This window comes from Danio rerio, chromosome 11 (genome assembly GCF_052040795.2).
Source record: "Danio rerio strain M-AB ecotype USA chromosome 11, GRCz13ab, whole genome shotgun sequence".
In the NCBI taxonomy this organism is placed as follows: domain Eukaryota; kingdom Metazoa; phylum Chordata; class Actinopteri; order Cypriniformes; family Danionidae; genus Danio; species Danio rerio.
In genome coordinates, this window is record NC_141031.1 from 5,812,501 (window position 1) to 5,837,092 (window position 24,592).

Sequence of the window (24,592 nt, forward strand, 5' to 3'; positions counted from 1 at the left end):
TGGCACAATCAGTGTATCAGCTCAGAGATATAAGGTGGAGCAAGATCATTTAGAGATTTAAAAACAAATAAAAGAATCTTAAACTGTATTCTAACATTTACTGGCAACCAATAAAGCGAAGCTAACACTGGGGAAATGTGGTCATATTTGAGAGTACCAGTTAAAAGGCGCGCTGCAGCATTTTGCACCATTTAAAATGGGCAATAGCTGACCTGCTTCTCCCCACATACAGTGCATTACAGTAATCTAACCGAGTGGTCATAAAAGCATGGATTACTGTCTCAAACTGTTGTTTTGGTATATATTGCTTTATTTGTGCTAGATGTCTTAATTGAAAAAAAGGTAAATTTAACTACCGGTCTAATCTGATTCATTTATTCATTTTCTTGTCAGCTTAGTCCCTTTATTAATCCGGGGTCGCCACAGTGGAATGAACCACCAACTTACCCAGCAAGTTTTTACGCAGCGGATGCCCTTCCAGCTACAACCCATCTCTGGGAAACATCCACACACACACATTCAAACTCTATGGACAATTTAGCCTACCCACTTCACCTGTACCGCATGTCTTTGGACTGTGGGGGAAACCGGAGCACCCGGAGGAAACCCACGCGAACGCAGGGAGAACATGCAAACTCCACACAGAAACGCCAACTGAGCCGAGGCTCGAAGCAGCGACCCAGCAACCTTCTTGCTGTGAGGCGACAGCACTACGCCACTGCTTCGCGCCCTCTCATCTTATTGTCAAATTTAAAATCTGAGTCAAATTTCACCCTAAATTTGTGACTGTAGGTTTAATATGCTGAGCTAACAAACCCTAATTGAACAGAGTCCCAACGGTATCTTCAAAAACCATTACTTTTGTTTTGTTTTCATCAAAACTTAAAAAATAAATATAATTATTTTAAATGCTCTAAAATTTTGCTTGTTATGAGCGACAGAGAATTAGGTCAAATATAAACATTTAAAGGGATAATTCATGCAAAAAAATAAAAATTGCTGTGATCATTTACTTAACCTTTACTTGTTTCAAACCTTTATGATTTTCTTTCTTATGTTGAGCACAAAAGGAGATATAAAAAAAAAGCTGGAATCAATTGACTTCCATAGTATTTGTTTGTCCTTCTATGGAAGTCAATGGAAAAAATATTCTTCTAAATATCTTCTGTGTTCAACAGAAGACAGAAACTCATAGAAGCACTTGAGTGTGAGTAAATGATAAGTAAACTTTAATTTTTGGGTGAACTATCTCTTTGAACGGAATATTACTTTTTCATATGTTTTCATTTCAGTGCTAACCCTTCTTCCATCTTTTTCCGATGTAGATGCAACAAATCACAGGTGATATCCTGCAAAACTTGACAGGCCGCAACATTTCAGACTACTTAATCAAGACATATCCTCAGATTCTGAAGAAAAGGTTTCATTTTTATATTATATTTCTTAAAATTACATGGAATACAATCAAAGTTTCAAATCTGACGGCACTGATGTGTACTTTTTCTTTTTTTATTTACAGTTTAAAGACAAAAAAATGGGTTAATGAATTTAGGTGAGTCTATTGCCTTTACTAATTATAACATTAAGCATTAAATTTGATGTTGATTCAGTCTCTGCTCATTGTTGCAGATATGGAGGTTTCTCTCTTGGGGCTAAAAGCTCTCAAACTGTGAGTGAGCCACATCATCTGGAGGAGTCTGTTTTGGCTATTAGGAGACGGTATAACATTGCAGAGGTATGTCACCTAAGGTTATTGCTTAATATGCCGTTGTTATGCTTTTTACACTATTGCCATAATGCTGTGTATAATAAAGCTAAAAAAATTATAACTGAAAGAGCCTCTATTATGCATTAAAAAAGGTCATATTTTGGTTTTGGGGGTCTCCAACAACAGTCTGATATGCATGCAAGGTCAAAAACACTTTTATTTTCTTACAACATGCATTTATTTTTACCAAATTATCCCAACAACTCTAATGTGATTCGTTCAGCGATTCATTTGTTCCCAAACCCCTCCTTAGCATGATGCTAATCTGTGCTGATTGGTCCGATGACCCAGTCTGTTGTGATTGGTCGACTGCGTTCAGCGTGAGCCAGAGAAAAATGCCCACTATGGCTTATCAACAATTTTGAAGTAGTCAGAGTGCAGAGGGTATGTGTGAGACCAGTGCAAGTATGCATTAAAGCAATGCAGTTTAACACCAGCATATTGCTCTATTCTTCACCATAAGTAAAAACATTGACAAACATTCAGTATTAATCCACACAGCGGCAAAAGCTGAACCATTTTGAAACTCGACTCTCGCACGTGTGTAGGATTAGCTGATGGTGACCATACCAGGGACAAACAGCAGTAGATCGCGAGCTCACAAACGATGTAAACAGTCCGTAAACAAAGCGTTTTCAACTTTGTTTTAGACACGATATGAGAATATAAGGAGTTAACAAGATACAGTACAAGCGGTTATAAGTAACAAGAATTAAATACATATTTTGCAAGCTATAGAAAACAAGGAGGCAGCCATTTTAATCACACTTACTCTAACTTGTGGAATGGAGTAAGAAACTGGTCCATGAACTGTGTACTGTAAAGTTCCTGTCAAGCTCTGACAAATAGTCTTTTCTAATCCTTCCTTAAACAAACTCCCGACAAATCCCTCGTTGTAAGTGTGTAGATTGCTGAAGCACTCGTCAGAAAATTGACAGAAACACAGCACAAGGCTGGGGCTATAACGCTGAGGTATTTGTGCAAAAATAAACTTTAACCACGGACTCTTTATAGCCTCATCTTTTTATAGGGAAAATAACACTAACTTTCTCTCACACTTCAGAGCACAGCATCTTCGTGACACAATTTAACCGGGATCTGCTATAGTGTTTGTGGTCAGAGCTTGGGGTTTTAATTGTTCGGGTCTGCGCATGCAACAAATGGGCAGGGCTTGAGTTCCGAATCGACGTCACAGCTAAAGACTCGTGACTGAGGCGATTCATTCGAACCCCTCTGAGTCGACTCTTTTATAGATGAATCAATAGATTTAAACACTGTGCACTTTCAGATTTAAGCCTTAGCTGGATGTTTCACTTCACTAAGAGCCAGGGGCGTAGTGGACGTTTTAAAAGTGGGGGTGTGGGGGGGGGGGGTGAATTTCAAAAGTTTACATTCTTAATCACTTGTTTCTAAATGGTCTGTCTCTAAAAGTGAGGGGGAAGTACCACCCCCCTCCCCTCTCTCTCTTTAAATATAAAAATGGAGACAAAATTTTTGTAATCTGCTGAAATGAGTCGTCATGAATTCCACTTTAATTTCTATAACCAATCTACATAAATTCATAACACATCCCTGTGAAAACATCTACATTGGGCTGTCATATTTAGTTTGTGTTGTCAGCATCATGCTCATCAAAATTATTTATAAATGGCCCATGGGCTGGCAGTTTGAAACTTCTGCTTTAAGTATTAATAGTGTATGTATAGTTAATAGTTAGTATAGTTAGATTACTGCTCCGGTATGCTAGTTATGTACAGGTTTAAAATAGCTCTTATGCCCAGTGTTGTGTTCATATTTCTGATTATGTTCATTTATGTAGCACCGTGGTCCTACACATGTAGTGAAATAACAATAAAGCTCAACTTGACTTGACATGACTATAATAGACAGACAACGCAACTGAGCATTCACAAGTGTTTTACCCTTTTGTTATTTTGCAGAATGGCTCTTTAGATCAGCTCCTTCATAGACTACCAGATGTGCTTTCAGGACTCACCAGCCAAAACAATGTGAAGGTGAGGGCATCTGTGAGAGACTATTCTTAAGCTCGACCAGCTTCTGATCTCTCTTTTCATCTGTAATCTGTTCCCTCTCTCAGGTCTGGTTTAATAATAAAGGATGGCATGCCATGGCGTCGTTTGTGAATATTATGAACAACGGTCTTCTTCGTGCCAACCTGCCACCCAAGACAGAAAGACGCAAATATGGAATAACAGCCTACAATCACCCTCTCAACCTCACAAAGGAGCAGCTGACAGAGATGGCCCTGTATGTAATCCCTGTTTGCTGAGGTTTACTAAATCTGCCTTCTTACTCTCTCAAACAAATGACAGACTAGAAGTCATTCATTTCAATGAACCCTTATGTGCTGTTGGGGATGTTTTCATCCACTCTGAGGTGATTTTGAGTCTTAATTAGGTCATAATTTTTTCTGTGTTTCAGCTAGCACAATGATTTTTGGTGACAAATCTTATTTTGACACATATTTTGAGAAAATACTTTGGAATTTGTAAAAAAAAAAAATATATATATATATATATATATATATATATATATATATATATATATATATATATATATATATATATATATACACACTCTGGGCAAATTTACTACCCTTTTGTTATGTTCGGTAACACGGTAAATTTAACTGCTAAAAAAACGCATCAAATACATTTTTTTCACTATTTATTTTTTGCAGAAATCTGAAAATCAAACCTCAGTCCTGATCAAAACTATTAAATTGTTTAGAAAATTACAGGATTTTAACTCTTTAATTGCCAAATTTGTAAATGATTTCACTGTTTTGGTAAAAAAAACACACACACAAAGTGACGTATTTTCAATATAATAAGTATTTGTGGGCTGCATTGTTTTTGTCTTGGACATTTGAAACAACATTGACTTTGATGCATTCTTTTAGATTTTAGATCTTTTAGATTCAAATTTTTTTCCTCCTACATTTTTTTTTTTATTACAAAATCATGCCATCATATAATCATGTATTTTTGATTGTTGGTGGTTTCCCCTCTTGGGGAAATAGCCTTACCTTGATAAAAGGTAAAAATAATCCAGTCCACAGTTACTTTTTATATTGGTTATATGCCATGTGTTTTTTCTCCAAATCAGTGACATCATTTATGAATTTGGCAATTAAAGAGTTAAAATCCTGTAATTTTCTAAACAATTTAGTAGTTTTGATCAGGACTGAAGTTGGTTTACAAATTCAATTCAGTAGATGTTTTCATCCCGAACATAACAAAAGGGTAAATTTGAACAGTGCACAAGGGTTAAACAGCAGTAATCGGGCTACATGAAATTGGGATCATTTTTGATTTTTAGATCACTTTTTATCATGATTAATCATTTAAAATAAAAGTTTGTTTTGACATAATTATGTGTGTGTGTACTGTGTATATTTATTATGCATTTATAAATATTCACATGCATGCATATATTTATAAAATGTTTATTTATATTTAGATATTAAATATATATGTATATGATACAAAATATTTGTTCATTTAAATATATATGCAAAAAAAAGTTGCATGTATGTGTGTGTATTACATATACATAATAAATATATATTATACACATTCATATGTCAAAAAAAAAATCTTTAATTTGGGTGTGATTAATCTTTGCCCAGCACTACTTTGGATGCATTATAATGTTTAACGTTTTGTAGGTAAACTCTATGTAAATTATGTTTAAAAGAATTATTTTGTAATTGTTAGATTCTCTGGGAAAACACCCGTATAATTCTCTTTTAGGCTTATTTATAGTCATTTGTTTTGCCTGGATACATTCATTACTGATTTTTTATTTGAACACTGGCATTTTGCAAGTTTTTGTGATTGTTGTTGGGTTGAAATATAAAGTACAACAATCCTTTGTGAATAATGAAAATAGTTGCATGCTCTCTCTGCATTAATTTAACATCCACTTGACTAAAGAACCCATTCAAACAGCATAATGGTGTGAATACAGCCACAAAATCTAAATGTTTTTCAACGCTTTTCTCTGTGATCTTTGCAGGATGACCACCTCTGTGGATGTTCTGGTGTCCATATGTGTTATTTTTGCCATGTCCTTTGTTCCTGCTAGTTTTGTCCTGTTCCTTATTGAGGAACGGGTCAGTAAATCAAAACACCTGCAGTTTGTCAGTGGAGTGAAACCCATCCTGTACTGGACCACCAACTACGTATGGGACATGGTCAGTTCTGAAAGATTGATTTGAATGTGAAATGTCTTAAAAGTTGAATGCTTATTGTTTCATGTTTCTGTTGTTATTGCATTTCAGGTAAACTATACAGTACCGGCCACTATGGTGGTCTTCATCTTTATCAGCTTCCAGCAAGAATCATATGTATCTGAGAAGAATCTGCCTGCACTGGTGCTTCTACTGTTGCTGTATGGGTAAGAAAAGATTATAACTATTATATACTGATGCATTTGACTCTTACAGTGCATATGCAAAAAAAAAAAAAGGGATTTTTTTTCCGTGGAGTGCTTGTCTGAAGCATAAATCAGTGTGTTGTCTGTCTTTGCTGCAGTTGGTCTATCACTCCGCTTATGTACCCAGCGTCCTTCATCTTCTCCGTGCCCAGTACTGCCTATGTGGTGCTCACCTCCATCAACCTCTTCATTGGCATCAATGGCAGCGTGGCCACATTTGTCCTGGAGCTCTTTGTTGATGAGGTAAAGAGGATAGACCCGACTGCTTAATCTGGCTAACCAATTTAAATCATATTCATTATATGCTTATATGTTATATAAATGATTTTGGAAAACCATTTAAACCTCTCCATTTTATACTTACTATTGAGCTTGATAAGATTTTCCACTTGTTTTGAAAAAAAGGCCATAAATCTTTATATTTTAAAATATTATGACAATTTTTGTTTATTTCTTTGATGGTGTGGGGATTATTTAACTTTGAACCCAAAGAATGACCAGTCTGTCAGATGAAGAAGAGCCGGAGTCAGAGATTCAAATAAATAAAGTTTACTGAAGATAGTAAAAGGATAGATGGCAGTTTCATCCGCAGAAGCCACCTTCAACTATCGCAACGAGTTCCAAGGCCGCTCTGACTTACAATCACAAATCAATAACAATTATACTCTCACATAATGTCGTCATACATATAGGTGTTCTAACCTGATTGGTTAAAACACAGATAGACTACGAAAATTTCAATGTGGGTGCGTGCGTACAATACTGAACATTATCTCAAGCATATAAACGTCAGCCATCTACTAGAGTGTTTAGAGCTGACCCCAGACCTGTGAAAAGGATCCACAATCAAATAGAACACACACACACACTTAAAGTACAATCTGTTGCTTACCCAAGGCTGAGTGTACTTTCAGCCGTCTTTATCAAAACTGGTTAAAAACCGGTATAATCTACATTCAGGCAGTTATATCCTTACAAAGTCTATCTTGAATAAAAAGTAAAATCACTTTAAACAAAATAAACACATAATAATATCAAAATCCCTTTAGACGGTATTAACACATAGCAATACAAATAGGGAAACAGTTGTACAGTTGTTTTCAATCATCAAGCCCTTCAGTTCCTCTTGAGGTCTCCATGACCTCTGACCTAACTTGGTGCCTCCTGAAAATAGAGTTACAAAGAGACAGGCAAACGCACTGAACATTCTTATATTAAGCAATGTGTTAACTTTATTCATTATTCAAATAATCATATTAATAAAGTTCAGAGAAAAAGCGTAAATGTTGATCCATTAGAAGGCAGATTAGGACATATTAGAAGGCAGAATCCAGCAATGGAAAATCTGGAAATTCAATCATTTGACTGTAAATACTAGCGCAACCAGTGTTCCATGCAGATCATCATCCAGTCTGTCTGGAGTGACATGAATAAACAGAACAAACTGAGACAAACTGAAGACAGAAGAATTTTGGCAACATCTCTAAGATGCTTCAAAAATTCTACCTGCAAAGCTACAGTACTGTTAAAAGTTTTAGGCACGAGTGTGTGCAGTAGATCGCTCTGATTACATTAGGAAAACCGGCGATCGCTGCAAGTTGCGCTTTAATGTTTGGCTGTTCAACCATATGGTAAGGAAACTTTATATACCTGTTAGACATGCGGATGATCCCGTCCCATACAGCTGCAATTTCACGGCTCAAAGATACTTTGTAGTGTGCTATTTAACACAACCTCCTTTAGGAGTCGCCAATGGAAATAAAACAAACACACACAAGAAATGCGCGTACGCCAGACAGGAAGTTGGGGTGGACCAACGCACATTCTCACGTTCATTTCATCGTTAGTAAATCCAAACATGAGTGTGAAACCTGGCGTCCGCAAAGTTTTTGTGTGTATGCAGCGTTGATACATGAGGCCCTAGATCTCTGTGTGGGGCACTGGGTGTTGTCAGACAATAATCTGACTGTATAATTACAATAAATGGCAAAAATAATTATTGGACATGTAAATTGGTCATTCAAACTGACATGCTACAGAAAAATATACAAATAACCGACTTTAAACCCTTTTTTTGGTGAAAAAAACTAGTGGCCTAAGACTTCCGTACGTTCACACCGAAAGCGGCGAGATCGTTCAAGGTCGCTCTGGCCGTCTGCCTTCAGCTCTGGCAGCGAGAGCGTCAAAACTCGCTACATTGATCTCGTATTTAAGGGGCCGTTGCAGCATATCAGTTATTTTCCTGCATAAAACATGCTTTCTAGCGTGAAAATGTTGCGCACTTCTTATCAAATTCATATAAGATTGGAAGATCAAGTTGCGTGTGGTGTGGCTTTGCTCTATTTATCCAATATGTGTCCATATGTCTGAAATATCCTGAAGCAGCAGAACTGTTTTGTACTGTCACGTCGCGTGAGATTCCCGCTTTTTAAAGATAAATATATATAACATTAATGCACATCAGTAACTCGCCAGTTATTTAACTTATTTAATGCATGTAAAAATCCTGTAAAAAAAAACATTGTAAATAATTGAAAATCCGGCGACCGCAATAATCAAACCGTTGGGAACAACTGTGATCAGAACCAAAGTTTACAGGTCTGTGTTCTCTGAACTCCCATCAAGCGGTGGACTTCTTTAATCTGATTGCTTGCCGCTGAACTGCGTCATAGCTCATTACCATAAAGTTGACTTGATTTTAACTCTCCTTGATGCCCACACCGGCGAAAACTACTTTGACGCTCTTGCCGCTTTCGGTGTGAACGTACGATTACCGTACTGTATTAGTATTAGTAGTAGAAGTAATAATAAATAGAGGGAAAAACATAAATGCTTATTTCTTTATATCCATGTGGTGCTCAGCATTTGAACGAGGTCAACAGGATCCTGAAGAAGGTCTTTCTGATATTTCCTCACTTCTGTCTGGGTCGAGGTCTCATAGACATGGCTAAAAACCAGGCCATGGCAGACGCATTTCAACGGCTTGGTAATTTATACTAATATTAGTACTAATATTTCTGCAAAAATCATAAACAACTGCGAGATTTGACTATGAATTTGTCACCAGGAACCAAACAGAATCTGGATCCTTTATCCTGGGATTTTGTTGGGAAGAACCTGTTTGCCATGGCGATGGAAGGGATTGTGTTCTTCCTCTTTACTGTTCTCCTGCAGTATAAGTTCTTTGTTAATTTTAGGTGGGTTTGTATGCTTGAATGACTGTCAAATGGAATAGATCAACACAGCTGTGTGTTTGTCCATGATAAATGAGTGCTTCCTCTTCAGTCGGTGGTCAGGTTTTGTTCTGCCCCCGCTGGGCATGGAGGACGAAGATGTGGCGAGAGAGAGGGAGCGTGTGAAGAATGGTAGAGCGCTTGGAGACATTCTCATCCTCTCAGACCTTAGCAAGGTACAGAGACACCAAATACTGCACACACTTTAAAAGAGGTGACAGGACGAGAGGTTTCACAGTCATGCCAGAACAAACTTTTTTAGTTCTCCAAAGAACCATTTTGTTTTTAATATAATTTAGTAAGGGGCGTAAGGGTGGCTCAGGGGTAAGCACTATCGCCTCACAGCAAGAAAGTTGCTTGTTTAATTCCCGACTGGGCCAGTTGGCATTTCTGTGTGGAGTTTGCATGTTCTCCCCGTGTTGGCGTGGGTTTCCTACAGGTGCTCCGGTTTCCCCCACAAGTCCAAACACATGTGCTATAGGTGATTTGGGTAAGCTAAATTGGCTGTAGTGTATGTGTGTGAATGAGTGTGTATGGATGTTTCCCAGTGATGGGTTGCGGCTGGAAAGGCATCTGTGACGTAAAACATGTGCTGGATAAGTTGGTGGTTCAATCTGTGGCGACCCCAGATTAATAAAGGGAGAAAGCCTAAAAGAAAATGAATGAATAAATGAATTTTTTATTAGGGGCGGCATGGTGGCTCAGTGGTTGGCACTGGCTTCTCACAGCAAGTAAGTTGCTGGTTCGAGTCCAAAGACATGCGCTCTAAGTAAATTTGGTAAACAAAATTGCCAGTAGTGTATGAGTGTGAATGTGAGAGTGTATGGGTGTTTCCTAGTACTGGGTTGCAGCAAACATATGCTGGAATAGTTGGCGGTTCATTCTGCTGTGACAACCTCTGATAAATATGGGACTAAGCCAAAGGAAAATGAATGAATATTTAAGTTCTTTATTATTGGCAGTTCATTCCGCTGTGGAAACCCTTGATTAAAGAAGGTACTAAGCTAAAGGAACATAAGTGAATGTGTAAGAATCTTTATCATTCATTTTCTTTTTGGTTTAGTGCCTTTATTACACAGCGGAATGAACTCATCTAGAATATGTTTTAAGCTGCGGATGCCCTTCCTGCTGCAACCCATCACTGGGAAACACCCATACACTTACACAATTCACCTATAGCCAAGTCTTTGGACTGTGGGGGGAACCAGAGCACCCAGAGGAAACCCACACGAACACGGAGAGAACATGCAAACATCCACACAGAAATGACAACTGACCCAGCCGAGGCTCGAACCCACGACCTTCTTAATGAATCTTAATGATAATTACTTTCATTTATTCATTAATTTTCTTGTCGGCTTAGTCCGTTTATTAATCTGGGGTCGCCACGCCGGAATGAACCGCCAACTTATCCAGCAAGTTTTTACGCAGCGGATGCCCTTCCAGCTACAACCCATCTCTGGGAAACATACACACATACACACACACACACACTCACACACTCATACACTATGGACAATTTAGCCTACCCAATTCACCTGTACCGCATGTCTTTGGACTGTGGGGGAAACTGGAGCACCCGGAGGAAACCCACGCGAACGCAGGGAGAACATGCAAACTCCACACAGAAACGCCCGAGGATCGAACCAGCGACCTTCTTGCTGTGAGGCGAACGTGCTACCCACTGCGTCGCCTAATTACTTATTATTGTGAAAAAAAAACTAAACAAATAAACTCATTTAATTAAATGTAATGATTCACTATAAAACACTTTTAGGGTTTTGGTGGAATAAAGATTTTTCATGAGAGCATCAATGCCAAAAACGAACCTGTGAAAGACACTGTCAGATGAAATGCTGCCCTGTTCATGTCTATACAGGTATACAAAGCAGGTAGAAAGCCAGCAGTGAATCGGCTTTGCTTGGGCATTCCTCGAGGAGAAGTGAGTTGAGTTGGACATCACAGATCTCTCTTAAGAACAAACATCACTTTATTTTTCTGTTCTGATAGTTTCAACTACAGCAAGTGTTTCTTTTACTGCCGTTTCAGTGTTTTGGGCTTCTTGGTGTTAACGGCGCTGGGAAAACCTCAACCTTCCGTATGCTAACAGGAGACACCCGGATCACATATGGAGAAGCGTTTCTTAGCAACCAAAGGTTAGACCATTAACATGTGGTGAACATTATGCTGATGTTTTTACAATAATTAGGTGCTTATTAATCCCAAAGTCTAATTTCCTTAATATTACTATACACTGGCAAATCGCTCCACCACCCTAATATTACCTACCATATGTTTTACTCAGCGTTCTTACAGAAATGGAGAAGGTTCATCAGCTGATGGGCTACTGTCCTCAGTTTGATGCCATCATTGACCTGCTGACGGGACGAGAGCACTTGGAGTTTTATGCTCGCCTCAGAGGAGTGCCCGAGTCTTATGTTGAAAAGGTACAGGATGCTCCAAGCACATCATAATAAATATCTGAGTTAGTATTGCTACTAATATAAGGACCTGTGCCAGGGTCTGTCTAAGACTTAAGGGGCTGTTTGTAAAAACTGTTGTATATTAGTCACTTTTTAATCAGCAATGTGTGAACAGCTTGTCAATATATAGCTATTCTGCAATGTCAATGTGTTATTCAAAGACATAGGGAAAATGTAACTATAGTTTCACATAGCCAGACTTATATAATGTGCTGTCAAACACAGCCATAATTGAGAAAAGGTTTGGACATTTTGCAAAATCCATTGAAATCAAAAATCTGTGATTTTGTAAACTCTTTTTAACTTTATTTAATTGGAAAAAAGTACAAAGAAAAGATTTCCAGTGTTTTCACAGACAAACTAAAATATATTTTAGAAATAAAAACCTTTTTTTTATTTCGATGGCTTCAGTGCACTAGAATAGTTGGGACAGAAGCTAAATAAAAGTGGGAAGGTTACAGATTATACAAATGAAATTGTTTTGGTAATAATAGGTGGGGTTGTAATGTTTGGGTAAAAGGAGAGTTTCAGTCTGCAAACAAGCTGTCTCATTGATGATCACTTTGTGTTAAAATACATAAGAGAAATGTCAAATAAATGAAAACCTTGCACTTTCTCAGTGCAAGGTTAGAAAAATATTTGGTCTTTCAACAACTAGAATACGTAACACTGAACAGTTTCGGGTAATAAAGCGAAGTCTCAGTCAAACTATAGGGAATAGGTACACCCTATGAGCTTTAAATTGCATTGCATTAGATGAATAAAATTAAATATTTAATCCGAATTGTACAAAATGGATTCTCGTGGGCCTATTCCAACACCTCTGATACTTTTTATGTATAGTCGTCCAGTCTTTATTATGTTATGTGTGCAAAACACTACCTATAAGCTGCTGACCACACTTCAGCTTTCTGAATTCTACATAGTAGTCCTATATGTATATATTATTAGCCCCCCTGTTTATTTTTTCCCCCAATATCTGTTTAATGGAGAGAAGATTTTTTCAACACATTTCTAAACATAATAGTTTTATTAACTCATTTCTAATAACTGATTTATTTTATCTTTGCCATGATGACAGTAAATAATATTCAACTAGATATTTTTCAAGACACTTTTATACAGCTTAAAGTAACATTAAAAGGCTTAACTAGGTTAACTAGGGTAATTAGGCAAGTTATTGTATAACGATGGTTTGTTCTGTAGACTAGCGAAAAAATATAGCTTAAAGGGGCTAATAATTTTGACCTTAAAATATAATTTTTTTTAATTAAAAACTCATTTTATTTTAGCCAAAATAAAACAAATAAGACTTTCTCCAGAAGAAAAAATATTATCAGACATACTGTGAAAATTTCCTTGCTCTGTTTAACAATTTGAATTTCACGCCAGTTTATGCATAAGCAGCTTACTTCTTAACTATGGACCTCGCCCTCTTCCTGCCACTTTTTGTAAATTAATAGCAAAGTGGTCAAAGATGGCTCCATTTGTTTTTCTGTTGTGTGTTCAGATATAATTTTAGAGGCTCACATGTGCCCCCCAGCAACCCTGGTCTAAAACACATCCTCTCTCTGTTGTTAAGAAATAGCATCAGCGAGTTTGCTCTGCATTTGAACATTATGTGACAGATCTCAAATGTCATGCTCTAGATTAGTGTTTCTCAACCACCTTCCTGGAGGACCACCAACACTGCATGTTTTGGATGTCTTCTTTGTTGGCACACCCATTACAGGTCCTTCAGTCTCTGAAAAAGTCTGAATTAGGTGCGTTTGGTTAAGGACACATGGAAAATATGTAGAGCTGGTGGTCCTCCACGAATGTGGTTGGGAAACACTGCTCTGGATTGTCTGAACATACTCTGGACCATTTTCTAGAGGCTGTGGATTAATGTAGATACTGTATGTTGTAGTAAGTAATTTTCTGTTTGTAATACAGACTGAACTTTTTTCTTCATCAAGCTATAGGCATTCATTTTTTTATTTATCTATTTATTTTTAAGGATGGTAACATTGACTTGCATTATATGGATTAAACAAGCTGTTTTATCCAATTTGCCCGTCCTGTAGGTGGCACAATGGGGAGTTCAGAAGCTCGGTCTGAGTCAGTATGCTGATCGAGAGGCTGGTGGCTACAGCGGAGGAAACAAGCGCAAACTCTCCACTGCCATTGCTCTCATTGGAGCTGCACCTGTCATCTTCTTGGTACGTTGGGTTCATTCGACCATCATGTGCCATTGGTTTTACAAAATTATACTGACTTACGTAGCTAAAGACGGATGTGTCTATGAATGCTGATGTCCCTCATTTGCCACTGTCAGGATGAGCCAACTACTGGAATGGACCCGAAGGCAAAGCGTTTCCTCTGGAACTGCATCCTCAGTGTAGTCAAAGAAGGACGGTCTGTCGTACTCACCTCTCACAGGTAGAGCACACTATTACAGTTTCATATAGGAAGCCCAAATTGATGGCACCCTGATGACATAACTTTAATGCCATGTCACCCTATTTTCCAAAATACATCTTTAGATCTCATTGTCATTTATTTATCGATATTTAATTTTTTATATCCTTTCGAGCCACATCAAAGTTCACCTAAATGTCAAGTGGATCATTCAGGGGAAATGAATTTAGATATTTCTTGTGTCCATATCCAAGACTTGCCCAATCATTTAGTCTGGGTGTGTCTCATTCAACACCCTTGTTTTTTATTCAGGACTCTAATCAGGGCATCAAGGGCTGTCTCAATTGCATAATTCTTCCAGTGCACTGAAACATTTGTGTCTGAAAAGTCCTACAATGCACCATAAAAATCAGGGTGCATCAATGCTCATTATGTGCCCTTAACAGAAGTTCAGAAGTGTGAAACATAAATCACGTAAACGAGACGTTTTTCTAAAAAGATTCCATTATTTATTTAATTTTGACATCAACAAACTGGTAAACAGGTTAGGGACAATCTAGTAAACTTTTATAATTGTTTAAATGTTGAAATGTGGCTGGTATATATAACAAACTAATTATTTAGCTATAATGTACTTTTAAAAACGTCGTAAAATGAATATCAGGCACACTTTACAATAAGGTTCATTAGTTAATGTTAATTAATCTTTTTACAAACAATGAACAATACATTTACTACTGTATTTGTTCATGTTAGTAAACGTTAGTTAATGAAAATACAGTAGTTCATTGTTAGTTCATGTTAACTCACGGTGCATTAACTAATGTTAACAAGCATGGACTTGGATGTTAATAATGCATTAGTAAATGTTCAATTATGATTAATAAATGCTGTACATGTGTTGTTCATGATTAGTTCATGTTAGTAAATGCATTAACTAATGAACCTGATTTTAAAGTGTTACTGAATATCCTTTACGATTACCATTGTATGAATACAGTATAGTTCTGCTGTTGTTTTTCAATGACAGTTTTGATGTTGTATGATGAGGATGTTCCCATGCCACAGTCATGTCTCAATGTGAATAGAACCAAGCTCATCATTGTCCTCACCAGTGGCTGAATTTGTGTAAACTACCTACTTATCTACAGCCTCAGGAGCTATGAAGCTGATTGAGACGCACCCTCTGAATCCCACCCCTACCAGCTTGCGTTTCCTTGTTCAACCACAGTTTTCTAACATGCTGAACCTATAGTACAAACCTATGTATGAAGATGCCTTTGTACATGATTCCTGAATCCCTCCTCATCCTGCTGACTTTACTGTCTTTGCAGTATGGAAGAGTGTGAGGCTCTGTGTACCCGAATGGCCATCATGGTGAATGGCAGGTTCCAGTGCCTGGGCTCAGTTCAGCACCTGAAGAACAGGTAACAATTCTAAATGAAACAATAGCTTGAAGTGCCCATGTTATGTATTATAAAAGGTTGATACGCATGCAAGGTTAAAAACACTTTCATTATTTTATGATATGAATTTATGCTTACCTAATTACCTCAACACCTCCCATTTCAATTGTTCAGTGATTTAGGGTGCATTCACACCTGAGAATTGATTCATTAATAGGGCTCTTTAACCTATTAATACAGCTCAGTATGTACTATACATTTTATACAGTCTCAAAAACAAGATCTGAACTCAAGTAGCAATATGCAAAAAGTAGTGTGCTTTATTTTGTCATCTGCTCTAAATGGTTTAAAGCAATCAGTTTCCTCAAATGGTTTGAGTTGCCTTAACCCAGGGTTTTTCAAAGTCTAAGACAGTGGGCCTCCCTTTTGACACAACTTATCCATTGGCGCCCCCCTCCTCCCAAACACGCACACACGCGCGCACACACACACACACAAAACATTCTGGAGGTTTTCCAGCTACCTCATCATGCTTGGTTTCAAGGTGTCGCCGTAGTTTAGCGGGTCTCATATTGTCATTAGCCAAAATATCTTGACAAACCACACATAAAGGTCGTGGTTCATCAGCTGGTCCTGTCCACGTATATCCTAAACTCAAATACTGATCATCATATCGTCGTCTTTTGGGTTTAAGCCCTGAACTTAAAGGCTTTGAATCGGGGGGTCTCAGAAACCGATCCATTGTATTAGCAGCATGATTAGCAGGCTTGCCATACAGAAGCGAATTCACAGCTATGGCCTTCTGGGTAAAAAAGGTTTTCTTATTTTTGACGTATTATTTTTTTTTAGCTTTGTTTAATTAAAACGTTCAAAATTATTAAAAAAAACATATAATTAAACTTAATAATTATATTTTTATTATATATTATTTTTTCCCGCGCCTCCCCTGACATGGTCTGGCGCCCCCTAGGGGAGGCGCGCCTCACACTTTGAAAACCCCTGCCTTAACCTATTGGGTTTCACAGTACTCAATTGGTTTGAGTTTTCTTTGGTGTTTGAGTTTTGGTGTGCTCAAATTCTCTCATGTACTCAGATAAATTAAGTTCACAGTACTCATTAGGATTAGTTTTGGAACTTAAATGGTTTGTTGCAATTGGTTTCCTTAAATGGTTTGAGTTACCTTAACTTATTGGGTTTTACAGTGAAGATTAAGGCCGTGCTCACACTATGTACAGTTGCCTTGAACCGGGCCAAAGCATGCTTGCCCCTTCTCCCATCTCCCCCGACGGCCCGCACTCACATTACATTTGGGCCTGGGCACGCTTACATCATCGATGATGGACTGTTCAGTAAGTGCTCTTGCTCAGCACAGTGAGGATTTCTTTAGTTATATCGTTTAAAGTCGTTTGATATGCAGTGACTCAGTCAAATATTACGCCGAACAGATCCGCCACTTTTGACGCTCATAAACAATAATAAAGCCCTCGTGCTGCAGGAATGAGGAGGTTTGCTGAAGGTGCGCAGCTGTCGTGCAGTGAGGGGTTTGTGTGTTTAATAAACTACGACAGTTTGCGTTCACTGAACAGTAAGAATGATTAAATAATCCATATGAAACAGTATCTTAAAAGTCACGTCGCGCTTTCAGTTTTGGCCCAAGTGAACCGCGCTCAGATTCCGATTCAGAGCACTCACACTTCTTTAAACGATCCGGGAAATGGGCTTGGGCATGGTTCGGATAGCATAGTGCAAGCAAGCCCTAAGTCATGATTGATAGATGAGATCATTTTACAAAAAAAGAGGATAAAAATAAGTTTGTTTATTTGTTACAGTGGAAGGAAAGGTTGAAGGAAAAATAATGTGTTTTTACTGAAAATAACGTTTGTACTAGTATGGGCATTTCTGGTTTTCATCTTCACCTTTTTGTCTTTTCTGCTAGGTTTGGAGACGGTTACACAATAATCCTTCGTCTGTCCACCCCATCTGCAGAACCATGCCCAGTGGACGCCTACATCCAAAATGCTTTCCCTGGCATCCAGCTGAAGGAGAGACATCAAAATGTTCTCCAGTACCAGCTTCCATCACAAACCTGCTCACTCGCTCGTGTTTTTGAGGTTCTGTCAAATAATTATGAGGAGCTGGGGATAGCTGACTACTCTGTGTCACAGACAACACTGGATCAGGTAAGAGAGTACAGAGCTAAGAATCTTTCAAATCCTAGCATGCTGCTTTGCAAGTTACCTTCTAAGCTACCTGTTAAGATTCTAAGGTCTGTCACCAAGCAGATGAGAAGCACAGCACTCCGCCACGTCTATGAGAACTTGAAGTATTGGACACCGCAGGTGCACATTCTATAAGTGATCATAATATTATCTCAAGAGTTCACTCTTAGCTGATGATTGATTTTAAAGCTTGTTTGGCATGCTGTCTCAGGAGAGAGCTCTGAACTCATAAGATCCTCGAGCCCGGGGCTCCCTTTTGTTTGCAAAGCGAGAGGGGAGTCTGAGCTCAGGTAGATCTCGAGAACTCCCCTGCTGAGTAGCTAATGAACAGATAGTGATTGCTCTATAGAGATAACTACTTACTAGGAGCATGTCTATGGTGCTGATTTGGATTAGTCAATTAACTTAAGTTGCATGTTTTCGGACGGTGGGAGGAAACTGGGGAACCCGGGGGAAACCCACATGAGCATGGGGAGAATGTGTAAACTCCGCACAGAAACGTTGCCTGGCTTGGTAAAGACTAAAACCAGTGATGTTCTTGCTGTGAGGCAACAGTGCTAACCACTGAGCCACCATGCCACCCATCTACGAAATGAGGAGGAGAAGGGGTGGAAGGGGGGATTCTTCAAAATGGAGATGGCTGTTATATAAAACTTAGGGTATTTATAGTGGCTTAGAAATCAGAATCATTAAAAGATATGACACAGCGTAACTGTTCAGTGTGTGACCTCCTTAAGACATAATGACTATCATGTAACCTCATTAATGACAATAATTTAAATGTTGCACACAGGCATCACTTTGTTAGATAAACAAACTTATTTTCCAATTGACTTTGTTACAATTTAGCAATAGTATGCTGCTAAGCTTACGACACACTCTAATAAGTATAAAAAGATAGTAAATAAAAGATTAGACATCTTAAATGTAACAGTTACTTTTCATCTTTTCAGCCTTAAAGGAAATATTTGTATTTATAATTAACACTTCTGTTTTATAATCTATTTCAATGATTTTGTGTTTGTAAATTGATGTTCGTATTGTGGTAAACATCTACACAAGCACACACGCTTTTCTGAATTTACTGCCGATATTTTTTTAGTTCAAACTATCCTCTTTTTAGATATTTTGCAAACTAATGTTACTGAAAATTATTTGTAGCTATTGGAAACTGGGAAAAGAGATCTTAATAAGAGGCTCTGTTATTTTCAAGAATCAAAAACTGATATTTTAAAGACAGCTGAAAACCTGTAACTACTGACATACGCAGGGTTCAGCGCTAAGGATTTTTTCTACTGGCCCGATTGGACCAGTGGTTCAGATTTTTACTTGCCCTGCCAAAATTTTCACTGGCCCCATAAAAGAAATAAAAAAAGTTAGCCACATATATTTAATAATGTTTCACGAAATAATGTCAGGCGGTTCATTCCACTGTGGCGACCCCAGATTAATAAAGGGACAAAACCGAAAAGAAAATGAATGAATGAAAATAATGTCAGTTGTTGTAGAATTTAAATATTTGAAAAATATTTAGCAGTAAAATATCGCAGTATGGAAAACGTGCAGGTATTTAATTGCAAAACAACACCTTCATTTTTTTCGTCATGCTGTACCTAGGTTCACACCTCTAAACAAATTATATTTTTTGAAACATTTTAATCCTTTAATTTTTTTCATATTTAAAGATATTTGTGTGTTGTTGTACATCCTGTGTTTATTTAGCAATGTGTAAGCATTTGGACCTTATAGGATCATAACTAATGCACTCTGTGCTGGACTTTAGAGCAGCTTTCAGTTGGTCGGTTGCACAGTCTATTTCAGTTCCTCAAAATAGCAACGCGCCAACAATGCGCCTTAACACACCTCCTTTTTAGACCAGCACACCCATGACTCCACAAAGTGTTGCAAATGGATTTGAAATTTAAACAATGTGGTGCAAAACATGAGAATGATAGTTGCGTTGGTCTGAAAATAGCAGCAAATCACGCCATGAACACCATGCGCCATATTGAGCCGGGTGTATGATACGGCCCTTGGTGTCAGGAAGCTTCTGACTAGGTTTTAAAACAGGACTTGTGACTCTGATGAACTAAGAGTGTTTCCTTCCTGCAGGTGTTTGTCAACTTTGCTAAAGATCAGACAGATGACGATCAGCTCAGGGAGATCACCATAAACGGTGGATCTGTGGCACTTCAGCCCAACAGACCTCAGCGGCCCACAGACCTCCAGCTAAGCAAAACCAGCAGGTCGTCCACACCACGCTCTCCCTCAACGACTTCGACCGAGCCTCAGTCAACCGGTTCAAAGACTAAGAAGAGCAAATCAAAAAGTCCATCGGTCTCAAAACAGCAGCAGCAGATGCGGATGGAGCCTGTTGGTGAGGCAGCTAATGGATCAAACCCCACTGAAGACCAGTCTCCTGGAAGAAAAGACCCGTCAGTTTTGTTTATCGTCAGTAACAAAACGCAGGAAAGCAAAGTGTGAATAGACAAAGACATCTCTGGAACCAAACAGTGGTAATGTGGGTCACCAGTGAGTCATTCTTCCTCAGTGTTTGGTGCCTTGTTCACATGTAATTTAACTAAAATTTACTTTAAAACAATCAGATAATCAGCCAGTTTGGCTCTCCTGGTAGCTCCATAACAAACGTGCAAAAAGCTGAGATTGTTTAACTAGGTCTTGTTCTGAAAACAGAAGATAATGCATGACAAAAGTGTGTTTTAGCAGGAGTTCATCTTCTCCTCTTTAACATACCTGATGCATTATTTTCTTGTCAGTTGCGCATCTATATAGTGTTTGTGTGACCCACTACAGATGCTATTTTTGCTGAATGTTACATCATCTCAGACAGCTTTACTTTCTGAATGTAAAGGTCAGATGTGCAGTGTAGAGACAATATCAAACTCAAAGTCTGCCTTCACGTCCTCAATATTTATATTTATTTCCTGATTTTTATTTCGATTTTTGTACTGTTTTAGAATTGATTTCTCTGATGCACTTTAGCTTAAAATGATTTGGATATTCTAGTCCAGATTATCACTTTATCTTTTCACAGCAAAGATGTTACAATGCTCAAATGTAGCTTTTTAGCATATATAGTATGTATATACATACAATGTATTGTTTGCAATCCTTATTATGTATATAGAGTTGAAATGCTTGAATATTTATATATAAATATACATGTATGTATGGATCAATGATGGAAAAGGTGTTTTTAAGAATCAAAACAATAAAAGTGTAATTCAAGAAAATAGAAATAATCATTGTGACTATGATTTATACAAGATTTATCTTAAAGCAGGGATGTTCAAACTCAGTCCTGGAGGGCCGGTGTCCTGCAGATTTTAGCTCCATTTTGCCTCAACACACCTGCAAGGATGTTTTTAGAAAGCCTGGTAAGAGCTTGATTAGCTAGGCCAGCTGTGTCTGATTGGGGTTGGAACTAAACTTTGCAGGACACCGGCCCTCCAGGCCTGAGTTTGGACATACCTGTTTTAAGGTGCTTTTACACTTTTTGTCCGCATCCGGGTACTGGTGATGTGCGAGACCACTGGTTTCCTATCCGATCCGGTGCCAAGTAAAATGAAGGCGAGTATCGGCGGAAGTGATCCGAAACCAATACTTTGCCCAAAAATTAATGTTTGGGAAATAAAAGTAACAAGTAGTGTACTTAAAAGTGTCACTTCAAACTGAATACGAGACATATTATAAGGTAAACCTTGTTTATTGATAAAGAATTAAACAAAAAAAAGATCCAACTTACATATTCATTGTCACAAAAACTGAAGCCCCAAAAGTACAACCACATTTTCTCCCTGTGTACCTGGATAGTTCCTGCTGCACCTAAGGACTCTGAAAGCGATGTCTGTCTTGCCCTAGCAGCATCTGTGCCTCTCCCTTCCTCCTCTTCTGGCCGCCTAGTCATGACATTGTCATATTCTGTCTTGTGGGTCTTTTATTATTCATTCATTCATTTTCTTTTTGGCTTAGTCCCTTTATTAATCTGGGGTCGCCACAGCGGAATGAACCACCAACTTATCCAGCACATGTTTTTACACAGTGGATGCCCTTCCAGCTGCAACCCATCTCTGGGAAACTTCCACACACACTCATTCACACTCATACACTATGGACAGTTTAGCCTACCCAATTCACCTGTACCGCATGTCTTTGGACTGTGGGGGAAACCGAAGCACCCGGAGGAAACCCATGCGAAGGCAGGGAGAACATGCAAACTCCACACAGAAACACCAACTGACTATAAAGTGTATAATTTGTGCATAAATATGGAGTGTATCATGTGCATATGTATAGTGTGTACTGTGTGCAGTTGTATGTTGTGTATCATGTCCTTCTCGTTGCATGGATTCATCAACTTCCAGTAGCTCAGAGGTTAATGATTCACCTTTCACACCAGAGACCCGGGTTCAATCCCAGACACTGACATGAATGTATCTTGTATGTGTATATGTATGGAATATATGTATGTGAGCATATGTGTAGAATGTATATGTACAGACTGTATCATTTGTCTATATGTATGAAGTATATTGTGTGTGTGTATATGTATCATTTGTGTATAAATATAGAATGTATCTTATGCATAGTTTATCATATGTGCATTTGTATAAAGTGTATTGTTTGTCCATATGTATAGAATGTATCATGTGTGCATATATATATAGTGTATCTGGTGTGTATGTATGGTTTATCAAGTGTTCATATGTATTTGTATAGAATGTATAAGGTGTATTTGTATGGATTATATGTATAGTGTACATTTGTGCATAAATATGGTGTATCACAAGTGCATATGTATATTGTATATACTGTGTGCATATGTATGGTGCGTATCATGTGCTTTCATTGCTAGATTCATCAACTCCCAGTAGCTCAGAGGTTAATGATTCATCTTTCACACCAGAGACCCCGGTTCAATCCCAGCCATCGTGTATGTGTATCATCTGTGCATGTGTATGTATAGAATATATCATGTATATATGTATAGAGCGTATCATGTGTCTATATGGATGAAGTATATGTATGGAGTGTATGTAAAGAGTGTATATGTAAACACTGTACCATGTCTCTGTATGTATGAAGGATATGTATAAAATGTGAGGTGTCTATATGTATAAAGTGTATCATTATACAGTCTATATATATACTGTACATATATTCCATACATATGATACACTTTATACATATAGACACATGATACACTCTATACATATGCACACATTATACATTTTATACATATATTCCATACACATGATACATTCTATACATACACACACACAGGATATACATAGACGATACATTCATGTCAGAGTCTGGCATTGAACCCGGATCGCTGGAGTGAAAAGTGAATCATTGACCTCTGAGCTACTGGGAGTTGAAAAATCCATGCAACGAAATACATGTGCACACAATATGTACTCTACACTTATGCTACACTCCATATTTATGCACAAATGTACACTCTATACATATTTTCATTCAAATACACACGTTATATACAAATACATACTGTATGCACACATGATCAACTCCACAAGTATAGATATGCACACTTGACACACTCCATACATATATATACACTCACGATACATTCTATACATATGGACAAATGATATACTTTATACATATGCACATAAGATACATTCTATACTTATGCACACATGATACATATACACACACAATATATACTTCAAACATATAGATACATGAAACAGTCTGTACATATACACACTTCATACATATAGCCACATGATACCGTCTGTACATATATTCCATACAAGTGATATTCTTCTTACAAATACACACTCTGTACATGTATTTCATGCATATGATACACTCTATACATATATTATACACTTGATATATATATACATTATAGATACATTAGTATCTATAGATACATAGATACATATATAGATACATTTATGTCAGTGTCTAGGATTGAACCCAGGTCGCTGGTGTGAGAGGTGAATCATTAACCTCTGAGCCACTGGGATTGCCACTGCATTGAAAGGACATGATACACAACATACAAGTGCACTACATACACTCTGTACATGATACATATGCACACATTATATACTCTATACTTATGCACACAAGATACACTCTATAACCTCTGAGCCACTGGGAGTTGATGAATCCATGCATTGAAAGGACATGATACACAACATATAAGTGCACTTTATACACTCTGTACATATGCACATGATACAATCTATACTACACTATACATATGCACACATTATATACTCTATGCTTATGCACTCCATACATATTTACCATACAAATACACACATTATATACAAATACATACTGTATGTACACATGATCAACTCTACACATATACACTTGATACACTCCAGTCTGTACATATATACACACACACTTCAAACATATAGACACATGATAAAGTCTATACATATACACACTTCAAACATATAGACACATGATAAAGTCTATACATATACACACACTTCAAACATATAGCCATATGATATAGTCTGTACATATACACACTTCATACATATAGACAGATGATACAGTCTGTACATATATACACTTCATACATATAGACACATGATACAGTCTGTACATA

General features: G+C 37.7%; 1 protein-coding gene across 1 annotated transcript in view; it reads left to right on the forward strand.

Annotated features, from left to right (window-relative positions):
• abca7 (ATP binding cassette subfamily A member 7) overlaps nt 1-21,219 on the forward strand; it is a 67,636-nt gene extending 46,417 nt beyond the window's left edge. Inside the window, 19 exon segments of the mRNA NM_001443438.1 lie at nt 1,326-1,420; nt 1,520-1,552; nt 1,630-1,735; nt 3,709-3,783; nt 3,867-4,036; nt 5,810-5,987; nt 6,075-6,190; nt 6,328-6,472; nt 9,092-9,215; nt 9,297-9,426; nt 9,515-9,638; nt 11,342-11,404; nt 11,512-11,618; nt 11,768-11,909; nt 14,012-14,146; nt 14,263-14,366; nt 15,680-15,772; nt 17,688-17,931; nt 20,083-21,219. Coding sequence (NP_001430367.1) covers nt 1,326-1,420; nt 1,520-1,552; nt 1,630-1,735; nt 3,709-3,783; nt 3,867-4,036; nt 5,810-5,987; nt 6,075-6,190; nt 6,328-6,472; nt 9,092-9,215; nt 9,297-9,426; nt 9,515-9,638; nt 11,342-11,404; nt 11,512-11,618; nt 11,768-11,909; nt 14,012-14,146; nt 14,263-14,366; nt 15,680-15,772; nt 17,688-17,931; nt 20,083-20,454 — 2,556 coding nt within the window. The 3' untranslated portion in view covers nt 20,455-21,219.
• The last annotated feature ends 3,373 nt before the right edge of the window (nt 21,220-24,592 follow it).